Source organism: Arachis stenosperma, chromosome 10 (assembly GCF_014773155.1).
Source record: "Arachis stenosperma cultivar V10309 chromosome 10, arast.V10309.gnm1.PFL2, whole genome shotgun sequence".
NCBI lineage: Eukaryota > Viridiplantae > Streptophyta > Magnoliopsida > Fabales > Fabaceae > Arachis > Arachis stenosperma.
The window spans coordinates 127,541,456-127,563,105 of NC_080386.1; the positions used below are offsets into that span (position 1 = coordinate 127,541,456).

The window sequence follows — 21,650 nt, forward strand, 5'->3', positions numbered from 1 at the left end:
TTTTTTTTTTTTTGCCTTTGTTAATTTAAATACCAGGGTTCTTTATAATTTCAGTAGAAAAATATATTTCTAATAGTGTCTTTTAACAGAGTCGTTCATTAATGAGATTTGAAGAGAATTGAAAGGTAGAGAAGAAAATAAAAGTGGGGTAGTAGAAAAGAGAAAAGAAAATCATTGAGAAAAAAACAAATTAGTTCCTCACAAAGAACAAATTACTTCCTGACAAAGTAAAGCAACACATTAACATTAAATTTTTAGAAAATGACAAACTAATCCTAAATTTTTCTATAAAATAGTATGGAGATAATTAAATTATCTATAATTTAAAGAGATAAAAAATTGATTTGCTTTTTTTTTTCTATAGATATTAGTTTATCAATAATTCTAGACAATTAACCATGATTTTATGTAATTAAATTCAATTAATTTATGATAAATACATATTTTTTTTATTCATTTTTTTTACCCATTCTGTTCCTCATTTTTTCTTTCTTTTTGAGTTTATTTGTTCTCTTTCTTATTTTTCTTTTTTTTCTCAACCTTTTTTATTATTGTTATCGTAATCATCATTAGCATGGTTTTTATCTTCTTCTTATACGTTTTTTTTTATTTTTATTTATCTTCTTTGTTTATTTATTTATTTGTGTATTTTTAAAAATTTTATAAAAAAAAAGAATAAAAAAGACAAACAAAATACAAAAAATAATGATGATAATGATAATAATAATGATGATGAATAATCTCAAAATTTTTTTATATAAAACGTATAAATGAAATAAAAATGGCATCAAAATTTTTTTATATAAAACATAAAAATTTTACTATGATAACACAAAATTTAAATTTATTTCCACGCCATATTATAAGACAGGTTGTTATCTAAGACTTAAAAATATACAATTTAATTTTAAAATAATTTTATTTAGATAAAATCTTTTAATTTTAAAATAATGAGAAGATATAGAAAAATTTTTGTATAAATAACAAAACAGAAGAAGAAAAAGATATTGGAAAAAAAAAAGAAGATAAAGTATGAAAAAAAGTAGAAAAAGAAGCTATATTATGAGCAATTTTGGTATTATAATTGAGAAATTTTAATGATGCTTTTAAAAAAATTTGGTACTATTTTTATTTCTGATAACTTTTAATTAGTTAAAAAATTTTTGTGTCACCATTAAAAATTTTGGTGTCACAATTAAAAAATTTCTTTTGTCAAGTTTAAAAAATGTCGATCTTATTTTATTAAATTTGAGCCAACTTTATTTGACTTAGTTGACAAAAATGCTTAAATGTACAGCAAAATTCTTAATTTATTTAATATTTTAAAATATTAAAAACTATTTTGTTAAAAAAATTATTGAAAATAAATTTAGAATATTACTATAATAATATGATAAAATGTTAGAAAAGTTAACTATCTATTACTGCTATTTTAAATATAAAAAAATTAATTTTCTTATAGCCCATAGTAATTAATTATTTATTATACTTTTTAAGTTTAATTTTTATAAAAAAATTAGAATTTAAAATTAACATTTTGTGTTTAAATTTTAAAATTTAAAATTAAATATTTTAAGTTAAAATGTAAAATTAAAAAATAATTATTTCTTATTTTAACTATTTATATAAAATGTTCTTATAATTAACAATTAGGTACCATCAAACAATATTATTACAGTTATGCTAAGGAACCAACTAAGAAATAGTCAACTAGATCCAATTATTTAAAATATAAAAGATTTATTATAAAAAATAACTCTCTACTATCTTAATTTTTTAAACTTTAAAACTAAAAATTCAAAAAATTAATTTAAATTGACTTATGTTATAATTGACTAAACTTTTTCATATTATTATGTATTATTTTTGGATAAAAATTCACATACAAATATTTTTATATAAAATTATTAATTAAAAATTATTAAATAATTTAACATCACAAAATTATCATTTAACAAATTTCAACTACACATAATGGTTGCACTTTGAGTCGTTGCCTTATTTTAGATGTGGCATTATCCCAATCATTTCCATCTTACACAGTTACACTTTGCTAATTTCAAGCATTTCAATTGCAGTAACAAGATGTTCTTGATGCGTCTCAGCAGTCTCTTGCAGTTTCAATGCAAACTCCAAACACCAAACAATTTCATCCATGGAAGGTCGTTGGGAACCATCTTCATGCAAACATCTCACACCAATCTCACCAAACTTCGTCAAGCATTCCGGTGCAATCTGACCCTTCAATGCTTTGTCCACAATCTGATCCAACGTGCCATCTTCGTAACAAGATACAGCCCAATGAGCAAGTGACATCTGTTGTTTTTCCACTGTCCTCATCAAAGGCGGCCTCCCACACAGCACCTCAAACAGCACTACTCCAAAGGAGTACACGTCAGACTTCACAGTTAAACGCTGTCGTTTATAGTATTCTGGGTCTAAGTATCCAAGACTACCCTTCACTACAGTGCTAATGTGGGTTCTTGAAATGCCAGAGGGTCCTATTTTGGACAAGCCGAAATCAGAAACCTTGGCCACCCATTTGTCATCCAATAAGATGTTGGTGCTCTTTACATCGCGGTGAATGATATTGTGGACCGCACCTGCATGGAGATAATGCAACCCCTTCGCTGCTCCTATGCAGATTTGCAACCGTTGCTTCCACGAAAGGGAAGGGTTACTACTATTGTTGTAGAGATGATCTTGTAAGGTTCCTCGATCCATGAAATCATAGACCAAGAGCATCTCGTTGCTCTCACAGCAATAACCAATGAGGGAAACAAGGTGGAGATGGCGCAGTTGAGAGAGCATCTGAATTTCGGTCATGAATTCCTGAACCCCTTGTTGTGAACCCGGTTTTAACCGTTTGATCGCGGCTGGTGTTGAACCTTCGTCGATGTAGCCTTTGTACACGTTGCCAAACCCTCCCACTCCGATAAGGAGGAGCTCATCGAAGTTGTTGGTGCCTGTTTTTATCTCAACCAAGGAAAATCGACGACAAAGAGCGGACGGCAATGGTAAGGTTTGAGTGTTGGCTTCTTTGGAAGATCTCTTTCTGGTCTTTGTCTTCTGTTTTCTACGGATGAAGAACACTAGAATGAAATGAAAAATGAATCCAGCAGGGACAACAGAAATTATTATGATTATTATGATCCTCTTGATTGAGATTTGAACAGAGACAGAGAAGTGTGGTGGGGCAAATGGATGAGGAATAGGGTCAGGGTTGGGTCCTGCCAGGTTATTAGACGCAGGGTCACTAATTTTGAAGATTTCAAGGCCGTTCAAGAAAGGGTCGCTGTACCATGTGTCTGATGAAGGATGCATTTGGAGTGAAAGGTTAAACTTTTCCTGAGTAATCCCTTGGCCTTGGATCATAACTGCATAGTCTCTCTGTACAGCAATTCCCTTTTCCTTGCTCCATGCTAGAACAGTGGCATGGTCCTCAGCTAACTGGCCTGCTATGTAGATGTTGAACGTTCTGTCATTGGTTTTAATAATGTTTGGGTCTAGCTCGCAAAAGTGAAGCCTAAGCATGTAGTTGAAGCCAGAATCAACAGGAAACTCCCAGGTCAAATTTATCATTTGGTTGAGGGTTCCATTCACGCCCATATCACGTGATGTTCTGTAAAGCTCAATGGGTGCTTCATAATCAGGACTCACAGTGATGTTCATCTTTCCGGTCGTATCACCGGATAGCATATACAGAGCACTTGGCGTTCTTAAATAATCGGCATCATTTCCTTCCCAGTTCCTGAGCATGCCAGTATCACCTTTAGGTGTGATTGTGACGCCGCCAACTTTGATCCTGTAGTCTGTCTGCAGGGCACTACTGTTTAGCATTTCGTATAGGACGCCTGGATGACCCAAAAATACAACTTGTTGTCCGCTGGGTTCAAAGAAGTAGAGATCATTGGGCATGGAAACCACCTCAATTCCATTCACAAACGCATAAGAATTTGGATGGGATGTGTTTGGAGTGAAGGTCAGGTTGATCCTCTGCCCATCATCCACGTTGATGATGTATTCTTTAAAGATGGTGTCCCTGTTTGCAGCATCAGCGTTAAGCGAAGCATTGAAATCCTTAAGGAGTGTGAAACCCTCGGATTTGACCGTGAAGAAGGCGTTATTACGGTCAAAGCCAGCGTAAGAAGCAGGGTAGAAGAAGAGACGAACAAATTTCCGGCCAACTGTGACCTGGAAGGAGTAACTGAATTCAGAGTTAGACAGGCGAGCACTGGTATAGGGAACTTGGTAAAGAGGAAATTGTGTGGCTGGTTGCGCAACGATGGTTTTTTTGTCTTGAAGAGTTAAGAGATTTGAGTCTATGTCTCCGTTCCATGACCTTTCTCCATCGGAGGATTTGCCAGCTGAGCCACAGTCGACGGTGAAGCTATCAACTGGAACATAATCTTCAATGGATATTGCTAATAAGTCCGAGAGGAACAAGAAAGAAAGGTAAATGATAGTGGATAAAGTAGAGGTTATGCTATATCTCTTCAAGTTCATGGTTGAAAAAGGAGGATCGAGTGTTTAATTGCAGATGTGGTTTGGAACAAAATGAATCAGTGAAATTATGAAGAATTCATGAGGTGAGGCCATTGTTCCGATTGCCGGTAGTTATATTACTGGGCAGAAAGAAAGCTTGAAAGTACTGGGCAAGTAGTAAAATGTATGTGATTGTGACTCTAGTGACCCCCTAGTTCCGTTATTTGACTTGTTCAACTTTTGAAAGATTAATGTTGGTACATGTTTTGCTTTTAGATACACTCTTATTGTTTATATTAAAAAGATTAATAAAATATGAAAAAAATGTTTATCACTTAAAAAAATAGAAAATGTACAAAAAAAATATATACAAACACTTTGAAAATGTGTATGTGCAACGATTGGCTCATAAGCTTCATGGACGTGGATTCGTAGTAAAATATTAAAATGCAGGATAAAGCATTGTGGGAACGCAGCTCATGTTTGATTTGATGGAGGAGTAGTACGTAGTGTTTAATTCAGAGAGAATATTCTTAGTACTTTGTTTTGGGTAAGAAGAAGACACATATATCAAGATTCAAGAGGCATTAAACACACTATTTTTAGTCAAGTAAGATTATTGAAACTGAAAGCTCTGTCTCGTTCGTTTGGTTCTTGCTTGGAAGCTAGGAACCGTAATATCAACGTCTAGAAAATTAAACTGGCGTTTAGGGAAGGGTGGTGAAGAACACTATGAATGCTATGCTTGATTGAGACCTTACGCGGTCGATGTTTTAGTCAGGAAATTTCAGCAAGGGAGAGAGTAAAAAAACTAATAAAAACTTTTAAAACTGAGTAAATTTAATTCAACTCCAAAATTTAGTTTAATGGTGGTGGTGCATGAATAGTATTCCTTACTTTTTAGTTAATTATTCTTCTTTCTATTCTTTAGTTACATGCATATTTGGATATTACGGATGAATTGGAATAAATAACTTCATAATGCGATTTTTCTTGAATATGTTGCTTTTCAGTCTTTTTTTTTTAATTCCCTTTCGTTCTTTTCACCATGAATGTCATCTTCCTCAGCAGCCTTACCCATGCAGCCATGCTTGTTTGGTTATCAAATTCATTTGCAACCCACTCACAGTATCACACCTTTGCTTATCAATTTCACTAGTAATAGTTAGCTCTACAAGGAACAAGGTCTCGCAAAGTGGTGTTTGAATGTATAAACTCCACCTAAAAAATCTTATGATAGTGTTTGCATCGTATTTTTTTCACATCTTCTTCTACAGAAATCTCATGCTCTCAGCATCCTAAGCTATTTCTACTTCCAAGAGCATTCCTGGCAATTTTAATTTTTTTCAAAAACACTAACGATTCCAGTGGTACTTCCAGATTGAGAACTTTAATTGGTACCTGGATTTTCACTAGCCTTAGCTTCAATTCGTTGCATGCCTCATTCCAATTCTAATTTATATATAGGAAAATTAAAAATACAATTTACACCCTAAAATATCAATAACCAAAATTAGTCATTTATATTTGTGTATAAATATATTTATAATTTAATTTAGGGTTAAGTTCAATTTTGGTCCTCCAACGTAGAGGTCAAAAATTGAAATCGTCCCCAATTTTTTTTTTGCTACAAAATGGTCCACAAAGTTTCGATTTATTTTAAAATCGTATACTCTTCTCCCTTCTCCCCAAAATCAACCACCATCACCACCACCACCACCACCACCAGCAGAACGGAAGCCTACGCCCAACCAGAACCACCACCACCACCACCACCAGTATCATCATGATTATCATCATCTTCATCATAATTTTCCCCAAAATCAACCAAAAGCTCAAACTGAATAAGAACCCACCACCACCACCATCATTATCATCATGGTCTCATCATCATCATCAGAAAATTCAAACAATAATCAACAAATTCAGCAACAATAATATTCCAAATTTAAATTTCAGCAACAACAATATTCCACAACAAATTTCATAAAAAAATCCAAAATTTCACAAAAAATTCATTTCACAGAAGAAGAAGAAAACTGGTGGTAGTGCGGTGGTGCGGGACGGCAGGGCGACAAGGCGGCAGGGCGGCGAAAAAGAAAAAGAAGAAGCTGGTGGTGGTGCGGTGCAGTGCGACAGGCGACAGGGCGGCAAAGAAGAAGCTGGTGGTGGGGTGCGGTGCGGCAGGCAGCAGGGCAACAGCGCAGCTGAGCGACGGTGCGGTGGTGCAGTCCCCCTTCTCTCCCCCCCTCCCCCTCTCCCTTTTCTCACGCCCCCTTTCTCTCTCCCCCAACCCGCTTCTGTATTCCTTTCTTTCTTTTTTTTTAATTTATTTTATTTTATAATTTTTTTATTGAAGGATAATTTTATAATAAAAAAATAAAATTGGTAAAAAGGATAATTTTAAAACAAATTAAAATTTTGGGGATTATTTTATAACAAAAAAAAAGTTAGAGACGATTTCAATTTTTAATCTCTACGTTGAAGACTAAAATCAAACTTAACTCTTTAATTTACTTTTATAATTCTATATATATTTTATATTTTGATATATATTCTATTTTATTTGCTAATTTTTGTGTACACTTAATATATGCATAAACCATAGCACCAAAGACAATTCAGTACATAATTTCAGAACATAAAAGAAATTCAATAATTCAATACAATTGCTATGTTGATATGTGTATGCTACGTCAGTCTTAGAACATCACAAAACAACCATGAGCAGTAGAGCACAGTAGAAAGCCATCAACAAAAACAACCATCAATATTAAATTCTTATCTTATACATAAAATTTCAAAATATTGAATAAGTTAACATCCACAATTTGTGCGTATTTATGACTTTCTTATACGAATTAATTAAACCAATTCGTAGTTTTGCATTCCAAGCTTTTTTAAACTTCTTTTTTTCAAATTATATTTTGATTATGTTTTAATATTCTAATTTTAGTTAGTTAATTTAGTTAAAATTAATTTTTTATTTTAGTGCATTTTTAGGTAGTTAAAATAAGTTAGTTTTAGAATTATTAGTCTGTGTTATATTGTTAAAAGTATTGAAAATTAATTGAGTTGATAGATAATACTACTGATTTTGTATTGAATATGTTGAATCTGTATAAATTGATGTTAAAAGACAATTTATTTTGTTGAACAATTGTTGAAATTTAGTTAAATTTGTTGCTGTGTTACTTAAAAATTACTTACCTAAATCTTTTATTTCTGTAAATTTTTTATTCTTTTGCCAAATATATTGAATTTATCGTTGAATTGAAAATTTAGAATGGGTGTATATGTTCTATGATGATGATATTGATGCTTTGATAAGCATATGCTTATGCCTTTGGCTAGTCATGCAATAAGATTTTAGTAGTTTGTCTTTCGTAGCTATTTGGTAGTTATTTGCTAATATTTTTGTAATTTATACACGCAGAATTTTTGCTAAGTATATTGATTTTAGGTGGTTAAGATATGTTGATTTTAAGATTGTTAATTTGTGTTATATTGTTAAAAGTGTTGGAAATTGACTGAATTGATGAATAATTCTGTTGATTTTGTGTTGAATATGCTGAATTTGTATTGAATTTGCTGAAATTTGTTTGAATAGTATTGATTTAATGTTGAACTTACAATCAAATAGCATTGATTTGTTGTTCTAAATTTCTGTCAATTAGTATGCTATTTTTAGACATGATGATAGGTAGAGGTATGCTGGATTAGGCTGCTGATAAGTCATAGCCGTGGTTGGGGTAGAGGGAGGGTTTCTTTCGGTACCCCGGGGATTTTTGGATCCTCTCCTTCTACTCTGACCACTCCGGTGACGTCACAGGTTGTGGGTTTAGCGGACCAGCCATTCATCATGGTCCCTAACCCCAACTATGTGCCTCCGTCTACACGATGACGCCGCCTTATACTGCTCAGCAGCTTCAGTCGTCGATCTCGATGCAGTTTGGCGCGAAACCGCATCAGCGCCATACAAAAACTGCGTATACGGGTTGGGGTCGTTCTTTGCCAGTAGCTTTTGCACCTCCACGTTGAGTCCATCGTCAGGATCTACCACTAGTTGAGCCGTCGTTCTCGAGGTAGACGTAGATTTGAGGCTGCAGGTGCAAGAGCTCCAGCGCAGCCTTCACCAGTCGGCTAAGGAGCTGAACGCTTATTGTAACACCCTACTACACAGAGTCTTATGCTTAAGTCATAAAACAGAGGTGGTGAGGTATTACGACCTCTAAAAGTAAAATTATATATAATGTAGTCGAAAAAGATTCATATCTAGGAGCCTTTGAATAAAGTTAAAACAAAAGTGTTAAACAGAAAAGTGCAACACTCACGTCAATGTTAGCAGTAAACGTAAACCAAGAAGGATAATGATAAAGTAAGCATAGTAATATATGTACACAAGAGAGTTCCAAGATACAGATAACAAAGTTTCTGACTCAGCTCGCGAAGATAAACTGGTCAGAGCATATAGGTGTATATACATATATACAAGATAACCCAAAATAAGCCCAAAATATAGAGTTTACAGAACCTGTTTCTTCTAAATTACCTCTAAGAGGGATAAAATATCATATACAAAAGTAGTGGAGATAAAAATATCTAGTTATAAACAACATAACCAAAATAAAGTCCCAAAATGCAAAAAATCTTCGCTGTGAGAAGCTCCCATAATGCCTTAGTGAGATGCCTCACGTTCTGCATCTGAAAACTACAAAATATGTATGAGATGAGAACCAGAGGTTTTCAACATGGTAATATTTCCCACATCTCTAACATATAATGTTCCGGGAAAGCCGAAGGCGATCCTAGAACTTCTGACATATGATTTAATCTTATAAAACATAACTAAACCAAAAGTAGATTAGGCAACTAACAAAGGATTTTCATACTATCTAATACTCCCCTTTCCAACTCCTTCGAACCTCCCAACTACCACTGGAATCATTTGTTTCAAACACAGATAATACATGCAAGGAAACCACAACTAGGATTCAGATACAGCAGATAAACAAGTAGCAAGTAGGTTATGCAATCAGTTAGGCATTCCAAACAAAGCAGATCAAATAAACACATAGATGCATATGATGTATGCATGTCCTACGCCTGATGAGTCTCATTTGTCGGTTATATAGCCAACCCGACAAGTCTTGGTAGCTAACCATTGGACTGTCCCTCTGTCGTGCATCCCCAAATCTCAAATCATAAACATTCATAATCATATACACACAAACCGGTGTATATCCATGGGGCGAGCTCATCCGGAACGGTCTAAGTGTTTGGCCACACTTACGACATAGGATCAGTAGAGTATCGAGTCTCAACCTGGACCACGTGGTGGCAAGCCACTACTTTCACCCAAGAAAACTCGTATATCAGATATTTGAAAGTGTAACAACCACATAATCAATCAATAATCATATAATCATAATCAACCATAATTCATTATCAATATAGCCATCTGGCTCATAACATAAACAACACTTTCGCCATCATTATCATTAAACTCATGTACTCATTATCAGTCATGATTCATTATTAGTTCACATCTTTCTTCATCAACAAGTTATCTTTCTCATAGTCCTCATTATACTTTATTATTCAAAATTCACCTACCAGACTTTAAACAAGAGTAAAAAGGATTTTGAAAGCTAGAGGAATGCATTTAGAATAAAAAATTAAAGTTTTGAAAAAATAGGGATTCGCGTACGCGACCCCTGCTCGCGTATGCGAGGAGTGCAACCCGTAGCGTATGCTCGTGTCGTGTGTAACCTTTCTCGTATGCGGCCTTGAAAAATTTAACATCTCGCGTATGCGTCACTGGTTCGCGTACGAGAGCTCCTCAACCCGAGAGCATTGCTCGCGTCGCGTGTCATGTGGTCGCTTACGCAACCAAAGAAAGCAACATGTTAAATGGTCGTGTCGCACGTGTATCTCGCATACGCGGGTTTAGCAGAAGTCCCAAAAAGCTGCTAAGTCTAAAATCTCAATTTTGTACTCTAAACTTTGATCACGCATAACTTTCTTGTTTTAAAACGTTTTTCCTCCGTTCTTCAAACGATGTAAATCTCTCGAACCAAATTCTCTTTCTAAATAAAGCTGATAAAATTCGGAGATTCGGAGGCCAAGTTATGCTCCATCAAAGTTGGTCAAAAATCATAGTTTTCATTAACACTTGCAAACCTCAACTTTCGAAACATACAATTTCAAACATTTCAAAAACCAATGAAACCTTACATACCAGCATCAAACATTCCCAAATCACATTTTCAACCTCCTTATTCACCCTCACAACCTACCAATTATCCACCTTCATCAATCTCAACTCAATCATTTAAGTTCAAACAATGTACAATATACATCATCAATTATTATATCAAATACAATATCAACTCTCTCCCACCAATATAGTACCAACAACAACATCAAATTCAATAGCCATTATACATATACCAAGTTCACACGTCATTCATATAATCCTCCATCACAACCTCCAAACCATTAACCACATACATAATAATCAATCTCAACCAACAACAACATCACAATTCAATTCCTATCTTAAGGTCACTAGCCTAAATTTTCACGTCACATTATATTTTAGATACGAGAAACCAAAATCATATCTTAGTCAATTTCCCAAAAAATCCAGAACACCTCAAGCGTTTTCCGCACCACAAGCTATCAACCACAGCCTCTCACCAACAAATCCTAGCTTTCAAAATTGATCTCAAGCTTCCATTCTCTTCAAAAGAGTTCCAATTTCACAAGTTTGACATCCAATTTGATTTTACACCAACAATATTCAATCTAATCCACATATATCACTATAATTAATCCCTAAACTCAAAATATCAAAAATCCACAAAAGAGTTAGGGTTCTTACCTTGCCCACAGCTCAAGTGAGCTAAACCTAACAAAATCCACAAGCTAATTTGAACCTAAACACTGAAATTAAATCATTTTCAACATTATTGTTTATCAAATTTTAAATTTAGGGAGGAGAAAACTGAAACTGAAAAGTAGATTCCATACCTAATCAATGACTGAGCATTGTAGAGCTTGATACTGCAGTTGCGTGGCCGCAAATGGTGCGGCGATCGGAGCTCCGGATAAAAAGTTATTTGGATTTAAAGATCAAGTGAGGGTTTGTGATTTTGAGAGAGCTCTTCCCCCCTTCTTGCTTTCAGTGTGAAATGAGTGTGGAGAAGGGAGGGGGTGCTGAGTTGTTTAGTTTTGGGTTTAATTGGCTTGGGCCCTGGGCCCAATACGGACCCGGTTTGTTTGGTTCAGCCTGTTCGACCCAATCTTGGGTTAAATTCTTTAAAATTAGTGTCAAAATTCTTACTTTAATTAGCTCTATCACATTAAACTTTAAAATTCTATTTTTCTATTTTTTTTGAATAAATATTAATTTATGAGTTAATTATTTATTAATTATTCAGGTTTTACACTTACTAAGAGAGGTATCAGGAGATCTTCACCCACATGACGGATGAGCTCAGGCTGGAGTTGAGGGAATTGCTAGAGCGGCTTCAATGTATGAAGTCTAAGATGGAGGTGTACTAGACCAAGATGAACACTGCTGGCATCAAACTTGCTGGTGGCAGCATCGGTGCTGGTGGCACATGGACATCATCGCCTTTTACACTGCTGACTTAGGGCTACGGGACCGACGACGACGACGACTACCTGAATCTGTTGTTATTAGTATTTTTGTTTTATTGTTTCATTGTATTTATTTGATATACTTGACTTTTAATTTATGTGAACATTGTATTATTTATTTTAAATAATAGGTTTTCATTATTTATGAATTGACCATTAATTGTGTAAAAAATAAATTTGAATAAAAAAATTAAAATTGATCATTTATTTCAATTTTTTTTTAAAATTGACATTACCGTCGGGTTTACCAATGGAATAATATGACGGTAATAGTATGGGAAACAACATATCTTGGTGCCAACATTACCATCGGAAAAATCCACCGATAACCAAATAGTTTTTCGAACAGGTAATCCGTCGCAGAATCGGGTGATAATTACTGTCGGACGAAAAGTTTTTGTAGTAAACATTTACCGGCGAGGTTTATGCTGTCTGATTCTTTTCAACGATAAATTCAATTTTTTTCATTTTTCTGACAGTAACTCTGATGGTACTCAACATTTTTCTTGTAGTGAACTACATATAATGGCTGCACTTTGAGTTGTTGCCTTATTTTAGATGTGGCATTATCCCCATAATTTCCATCTTACAAAGTTACACATTGAAAAAATACTCAGTTTGGTCCCTGAAGTTACACTCGAGCCTTAATTTAGTCCTTGAAGTTTCAATTGCCTTTATTTAGTCCCTAAACTTTTTAAATTTTAATCATGTTAGCCCCTGCAGGGGTTTCCGTCATAGAATCATTATCGGAGAGATGACGTGTACAACAGAATGTCACGCTGGACTCCACTAAAACGACGTTGTTTTGGTATGACGCTCAAATAGCCCAAAACGATGTCGTATAGGTTGAAGAGACGGAAAATATTTTAGTTAAACAACCACTACACTATATTCTGCCCATAATAGAACTGTTCTTCTTCTTTCTCATCTCTTTAATGGCGTTGTTATGAGTCTGACTTATCAAATTCGTTGAAGTCGCGATTCTCTTCTCTTCATCCACTTGAAATTGCATCGACCATCTTCTCTTCACCTACGTTGACTAAGTTTGAGGTAAGAAAAATAATGAAGAAAAAAATTTCTATACCCATAATGATACTTTGTTTTTTTGCTTTACTTTTGGTTCCCTTTCTTCTTCTTTTTTATGCATTCTTGCATTTTGCTTTGCATGTTAGTATATGTTAATTTTTGTACTTATTCTCTGTTAGGGTTTATATTTTCAGTGACTATCATTTAATTTCTTAGCTTATCAGTTAGATATTCGATCATTCCCTATTTCTGTACCATTAATGTGATTGTGAGCATATTAGGGGAGTTTTTTTGGGTTAGGATTTCGACATTGGTGTGTTTGTCTGATAATTAGTGGATTAAGAAATAAAAGGATGGAATCAGATTGTCATATGTAATATGTTACATTTGATTCTTCTTCTGTTTTATTTAAAAGAGAGGCGCAATTTCATTAAATTGTTAATCTTTATATGTAGCCAAGTTAATTAAATCAATTGCTTATTGCATCTTGTAACATGGAGTGATTGATCTAGAAGATTTAATTATTGATCGTATATGCGTGTTGTTTGTTTATTTTCCATTGGATACAAATAGTTTAAGACATTCATTTCCATTCCCTGGAATTATGTACCATTTATCTGATCAAATTCCTTTGGTAGTTCTTTATACTTATCATCCCTACTTTATATTCAAAAATTGTTTGATAATGCACAAAACGACTCGTTATTTTCTGCACCTCATATAATGTAATAAAGCATCAGGGTATCCGTGTTTGGATTCTTATGGCAACCTATATGCAAGACTAGAATAAAACTGATATAGATAAAATGATGAAAACTTAAATTCAAAATTCGAACTTTCGAGAATGGGATACTTTTCATATTCTAAATTTAAATGAAAATCTTGTTTTGAGCTGTTGCTTACTTTGTATGAAATTATAAAATTCATTTTTATTGCCAATAATGACTGGACCTGCTGCTTAATTTTAAATTGTGTTTTTATCTTTTACTGAATTTATTGGAAACATCACTTTTTAGTTTGATCTTATTTTTTGAGAACCTAGAATGATTATATTTTTCCTGTAAGAGATAATACAACACATCATAGAATTGCCCTCTTAGTTTTTTACCTTTGTGGGTAAGATATTAGTATTTATTCTTGTACATCGTTCCTTTTTTATTTCCATTTCATCTGTGGATGTTCTAAATTTGATTTTTGTGCATTAATTTGGTCTCATAACAACTTATATGTATATCAAGCACACTAGTTCTAGTTGTTGTTGTTGTTGATTGTTTTTTAAATTTTCTGTGTGTAGATGAGAGATCAATTCATTAAATTATATATCACCATGAAGGATCATTTGTCAGAAATGAAGATGAAAGCTTGACATATTGCAGGGAGCAAATTTTAGAATTACTTGAGTTAGATACAGACACATTGGATGTTTTTTCAGTCAGAGACTACTACAAGTCCCTTCGCTATGATAAGGTCGAGCAATGTAGGTGGTTGGTTCCCAACATGCCCTTAACAAATGGTTTGAGGACACTGACTAATTTTGAGTTCATTAAAATTGGTTCAGGGACCAATTTGAGTTCATTAAAACTAGTTCAGAAACCTTTTTGAGACTGAAGAGTAACTATATTTTGTGATTTTTTTGTTTAACTTTGTATAAGGGATGATTCCAGCACTTCAGAAAGTAATTCCAAATGCCCATCATAGATTTTATGTATGGCATATGTAGAAAAACTTTAACAAGTAATGGAAGGACAATGAGTTTAGAGGATTATTGTGAGAATGTGCAAGATCAATAACACAAGAAGGGTGGATTGAGGGAATGAGAAGAATTAAGAGGGTCAATGAAAAAGCATGGTCATAATTGAGCAAGTGGCCTAAGGACGCATGGAGTAGAGCTTTCTTCAGTAATGTATCCAAGATGGACAATATTTATAACAATATATGTGAGATTTTTAACTTATGAATTAAGGAGGCCAGAGCTAAACCTATCATCACACTATTGGAAGAGGTTAGAATGTATACTATGAGGACAATTGCTAGGAATAAGGTGAAAATTAGGAGCCACATTAAAATTTTATGCCCAATACAGCGTAGTAGGTTGGAGAAGATAAAGAAGGAATCAAAGAGTTGGCCCTGTATGATCCAGAAACAAAAAGTATGAAAAGTTTGAAGTCATTGACCACCCAACCAATATGGTAGTTGATTTGGGATAGAGGCTATGTTCATGTGACTTTTGGCAATTAAATGGTAGTTAATGAATTATTTTTTGTTACATGATCAAGATTCATCTTATATGATACTATGTTTTGGTTTTTTTATACAAATATATTGATATATTGCTGGTTGTATCTATTGTAATTCTGTGTGCAAAGATGTCTTGTGTCCATACTTGTGCTGCATTGGCTAGGGCCAAAAAACGTCCTGATAAATTTTGCCACAAGTGGTTGACAATAGATGCATATAATGACATATATGCATTCCATTTAAATCTTATTCCTGGCCAAGCAATATAGGAGAAGTTTCCACACAGACCACAAGCTCTAAAATTCAAAAAGATGCCAGAAGCACCCAAGAAAAAACGTAGAAAGGATGTTGATGAGGGCCCTGATGGAAGCAAGAAGTAAAAGACCAAGATGAAGAGGATTTATAAAAAAGGTTCTTGTCGCTATTGTGGGAAAAAAGCTCGCACTAAGAGAAACTGCTGAAAGAGAAAGGCTTAAGAAGTGGCAGCTGCTGCTATAGCAGCTGCGGCTGCTGCTGCTAAAGGTGGTAATTTCAACCCTGCTGTTCCTACCATTGCTACTCCAGTTGTAAACCCTGTCCATGCTATTTCATCTGCTGATGTACCATCTCAAGTTGGTGCACCTAATAACAATCCACCTCTAATTCAACACCAAGAAATTTAGCATGAAGACCAGGCTGAGGTTGAGCTTGACATGAGCCAACTAATTATGTCTCATAATGAAGACTCTCTATAAATAATGGTATATTTTAAATTATTCCTTAAATTTAACCACTATGCTAATTTATTATTTTGTTCATATTTCACTAACTTCACACTTTTTATAGATGGAGACTAGTGTAGTGTAACATAATGCAAGGCCCCAAAGCTTGCAACCAAAAGAATGGTGTCTCGACCATCTAGTACCCCACCAGCAACCAATGTACTAGTTGATCCAATGCAAGGTGCATTTTCAGGGACAGCCATGCGACTAGTTAGTTTCATGAAATTTGTCCCTACTCCCGGATTCAAACCTCCAAGAAAAAAAATTGAATTGTTGATCATTCTGTGTTTGGGAGCTTCATATGTAATAAGGCATTACACTTTTGGATTAGTTATATTATTTTTCTAAGTTTGCATAACTCTAAAATGATGGCTTTTGATTAGTTATATTTGGAATGGTTCATTTGGATAACTTACTTGTTTTTTTTGTGTGTCCCATCACACAAAATTTTTTAGTTGAATTTGAATTCAATATCAATATGAATGTTCTATTAATAAATTATAAAGAAATTGGATGATATTTCTTGACTGAATTTGTTATATTTTAGTTTGTATTGTTTGAGTCATATTAATACAGGTGCAATTTTTATTCATTGAGACTTAATACAACAATATAAATTATTTTTTTTTTCAAAATATTCTTGCCATTTGAATCTAAACCATCAAATTTGGCTTTTTACCAAAAAATATCAGGCCAATTTTCACCATTTTCACAATAACATAGCAACTACAAGCAAATTTATTACAACCAACAAAGTCACTCCCATTTTCAAAGCCCTAACATCATATTCCAAACTTCCAATCTTTTAAGCAAAGTTCATCCTCCATTCTTCATCATTTCATTTTTCGATACCACTCTACCTCTTGCTTCTTCATTTTATGAAATTCATTAGCCCAAACAAATAAATCACACCACCTCTTGTCAACACTTTGTAAATAGATTCAATGGAGATGGAGAAAGAATCAGATACTACAAGCTTTAGAAAAAGTTAAGAATAATCTTGCATATACATTGTAGTCTGGACATCTAAAAAAAGGTCTTTCTGGATTCGCATCTGTTTCTGACCATCTTAGAACGAATCTATACCCACATCCACACCACTTTAAAAATTATTTTTCTCTGCTTCGAGTGGTTCTCCAACCTCCATTAGAGCGTAAGTTGCTAAAACTTTCCACGGATTTACTGCCGCTACCCAGCATGAACTTCATAAAATGGTCTCTCAAAAGAGGAGTAAGAATCAAAGAAAAAGTTTAGGAGCTTCAAATGAAATTGGGGATTAGGAATTTAAATAGTTGTTAGAGATTAAATTGATACAAAAGTTTCAAACGCCACAAAATATATCCGTTAGACGTCTAGCGTGACATTTTGTTATACACGTCATCTCTCCGGTAATAACTTTGTGATAAAACCACCGCAGAGACTAATATGATTAAAATTTGAAAAGTTTAGAGAATAAATAGAAGCAATTGAAATTTTAAAACTAAATTAAAACTCGAATATAACTTTAAGGACCAAACTTAATATTTTTTCGTTACACATTGCTAATTTATTTCAAATATTTTAGTTACAGTAATAAGATGTTCTTGATGCATCTCACCAATCTCTTGCAGTTTCAATGCAAACTCTAAACACCAAACAATTAATTCTAAATATGAAAAGGTATTAAATTTTTTTTATAACTATAATAATTAATTATTTATATTATATTTTTTAATTTTAATTTTTTTAAAAGTTAGAATTTAAAATTAAAGATTTTAAAATTAACAAATAAAATTAAAAAATAAATTAAAAATTAACTAATATTAATTGAAAAATATATGTTTCTTATTTTAACTATATATATAAAATGTTCTTACAATTAACAACTAAATACCATTAGGCAATATTATTGTGTATTATTTAAGGATAAAAATTTTACATAGAAGTGTTTTTGTACGAAAATTTAAAAATAATATCAAATACTAAAATTAATCACAAAATTATTAAATAATTTATATATTAAATTAAATTGTTATTTAACATTTTTAATTATCAATGAGAAAGTCTAGTGATAAATTTTGAAGTTTTTAACTATCAATTAATTATTAATAATATTTTTAATAATAATATTATATTTAATAATATTATTCAATTTTCTTTTGATAGTTAAGTGTTTGTCAGAATTTAACATAAATGCTAACCCTAACACTCCTCATTATTAATTTTGTATGGATGCATGGATGCGACTGGTAGCCTTATTTTAGATGTGGCGTTATCCCCATGATTTCCATCTTACAGAGTTACACATTGCTAATTTCAAGCAACTCAGGTGCAGTAACAAGATGTTCTTGATGCGTCTCACCAGTCTCTTGCAGTTTCAATGCAAACTCCAAACACCAAACAATTTCATCCATGGAAGGTCGTTGGGAACCATCTTCATGCAAACATCTCACACCAATCTCGCCAAACTTCGTCAAGCACTCCGGTTCAATCTGACCCTCCAATGCTTTGTCCACAATCTGATCCAACGTGCCATCTTCATAACAAGATACAGCCCAATGAGCAAGTGACATCTGTTGTTTTTCCACTGTCCTCATCAAAGGCGGCCTCCCACACAGCACCTCAAACAGCACTACTCCAAAGGAGTACACGTCAGACTTCACAGTTAAACGCTGTCGTTTATAGTATTCTGGGTCTAAATACCCAAGACTACCCTTCACCACAGTGCTAATGTGGGTTCTTGAAATGCCAGAGGGTCCTATTTTGGACAAGCCGAAATCTGAAACCTTGGCCACCCATTTGTCATCCAATAAGATGTTGGTGCTCTTTACATCGCGGTGAATGATATTGTGGACCGCACCTGCATGGAGATAATGCAACCCCTTCGCTGCTCCTATGCAGATTTGCAACCGTTGCTTCCACGAAAGGGAAGGGTTACTACTATTGTTGTAGAGATGATCTTGTAAGGTTCCTTGATCCATGAAATCATAGACCAACATCATCTCATTGCTCTCACAGCAATAACCAATGAGGGACACAAGGTGGAGATGGCGCAGTTGAGAGAGCATCTGAATTTCGGTCCTGAATTCCTGAACCCCTTGCTGTGAACTCGGTTTTAACCGTTTGATCGTGACTGGTGTTGAACCTTCGTTGATGTAGCCTTTGTACACGTTGCCAAACCCTCCCACCCCGATAAGGAGGAGCTGATCGAAATTATTGGTGCATGTTTTCATCTCAACCAAGGAAAATCGACGACAAAGAGTGGATGGCAATGGTAAGGTTTGAGTGTTGGCTACTTCGAAAGATCTCTTTATGCTCTTTTTCTTTTGTTTTCTAAGGAGGAAGAAGACTACACTGGAAAGAAAAATGAATCCTGCAGAGACAGAGATTACTATGATTATTATAATCCTCTTGTTTGAGTTTTGAACAGAGGCAGAGAAGTGTGGTGGGGCTAATGAATGAGTTGGGTTGGGTCCGGCCAGGCTATTAGACGCAGGGTCACTAATCTTGAAGATTTCAAGGCCGTTCAAGAAAGGGTCGCTGTACCATACGAATGATGAAGGATGCATTTGGAGTGAAAGGTTAAACTTGTCTTGAGTAGTCCCTGGGATCGTAACTGCATAGTCTCTCTGTACAGCAATTCCCTTTTGCTTGCTCCATTTTAGAACATTGGCACGGTCCTCCGCCAACTGGCCTGCTATGTAGATGTTGAACACTCTGTCACCGGTTTTAGTAATGTTTGGGTCTAGCTCGCAAAAGTGAAGCCTGAGCATGTAGGTGAAGCCAGAATCAACAGGAAACTCCCAGGTCAAATTTATCATTTGGTTGAGAGTTCCATTCTTGCCCATATCACGTGATGTTCTGTAAAGCTCAATGGGTGCTTCATAATCAGGACTCACAGTGATGTTCATCATTCCGGTCGCATCACCGGGTACCATATACAGAGCACTCGGCGTTCTTAAATAATCAGCATCATCTCCTGCCCAGCTCCGGAGCATACCAGTATCACCTTTAGGTGTGATTCTGCCGCTGCCAACTTTGATCCTGTAATATGTCTGCAGGGCACTACTGTTTAGCATTTCGTATAGCACGCCTGGATGACCCACAAATATAATTTGTTGTCCGTTGGGTTCAAAGAAGTAGAGATCACTGGGCATCGAAACCACCTCAATTCCATTCACAAACGCATAAGAATTTGGATGGGTTGTGTTTGGTGTGAAGGTCAGGTTGATCCTCTGCCCATCATCCACGTTGATGATGTATTCTTTAAAGATGGTGTCCCTGCTTGCAGCATCAGCGTTAAGCGAAGCATTGAAATCCTTAAGGAGTGTGAAACCCTCGGATTTGACCGTGAAGAAGGCGTTATTACGGTCAAAGCCAGCGTAAGAAGCAGGGTAGAAGAAGAGACGAACAAATTTCCGGCCAAGTGTGACCGGGAAGGAGTAACTGAATTCAGAGTTAGACAAGCGAGCACTGGTATAGGGAACTTGGTAAAGAGGAAATTGTGTGGTTGGTTGAGCAACGATGGTTTTTGTGTCTTGAAGAGTAAAGAGATTTGAGTGTATGTCTCCGTTCCATGACCTTTCACCGTCGGAGGATTTGCCACTTGAGCCACAATTGATGCTGTAGCTATCAACTGGAACATAAGCTTCAATGGATATGGCTAAGTCCGAGAGGAACAAGAGAGAAAGGCAAATGATAGTGGCTATGGCAGAGGTTATGCTATAACTCCTCAAGTTCATGGTTGAAAAGGACAGTCGTGTTTAATTGCAGATGTGGTTAGGAACAAAACGAATCAATGAAATTATGAAGAATTCATGAGGTGAGGCCATTATATATATTGTTCCGATTGCCGGTAGTTACTAGGAAGAAAGAAAGCTTGAAAGTACTGGGCAAGTAGTAAAATAATGTATATGATTGTGACCCTAGTGACACCCTAGTTCCGTTATTTGACTAGTTCCATTTTTGAAAGATTATTAATGGTCATATATGTTTTACTTTTGGAAACACACTTACTGGCTATATAAAAAAGATTAATAAAATATGATAAAAAAATGTTTATCACTTAAATAAAAGAAAATGTACATAAAAAAAAATATACAAACAATAATATAAATATCATTTCACTTTGAAAATGTGTGCAACGACTGGCTCATAAGCTTCATGAAACGTGGATTGGTAGTAAAATATTAAAATGCAAGATAAAAGCATATTGGTAACATAGCTCATGTTTGATTTGATGGAGTAGTAGTTGTACGTAGTGTTTAATTCAGAGAGAGAATATTATTACTTATTAGTACTTTGTTTTGGGTAAGAAGACGACATATATATCAAGACTCAAGAGGCATATAAACACACTATTTTTAGTCAAGTCAAGTAAGATTATTAAAACTGAAAGCTCTATCTGGTTTCTTTGGTTCTTGCTTGGAAGCTAGGAAACCGTAATATACTAATATCAACGTCTAGAAAATTAAACTGGCGTACAGGAAGGGT

The 21,650-nt window shown here is 34.5% G+C and overlaps 2 protein-coding genes across 2 annotated transcripts; both read right to left on the reverse strand.

Annotated features, from left to right (window-relative positions):
* Positions 1–1,841: 1,841 nt before the first annotated feature.
* LOC130955218 (receptor-like protein kinase FERONIA) lies at positions 1,842–4,716 on the reverse strand. The gene has a single exon (XM_057882034.1). It carries the CDS (start codon positions 4,504–4,506, stop codon positions 2,044–2,046), a length of 2,463 nt encoding a protein of 820 aa, XP_057738017.1. The 5' UTR covers positions 4,507–4,716; the 3' UTR covers positions 1,842–2,043.
* Positions 4,717–18,323: 13,607 nt separating this feature from the next.
* On the reverse strand, positions 18,324–20,943 carry LOC130955220 (receptor-like protein kinase FERONIA). Its single transcript, XM_057882035.1, has one exon. It carries the CDS (start codon positions 20,897–20,899, stop codon positions 18,458–18,460), a length of 2,442 nt encoding a protein of 813 aa, XP_057738018.1. The 5' UTR covers positions 20,900–20,943; the 3' UTR covers positions 18,324–18,457.
* Positions 20,944–21,650: the final 707 nt, after the last annotated feature.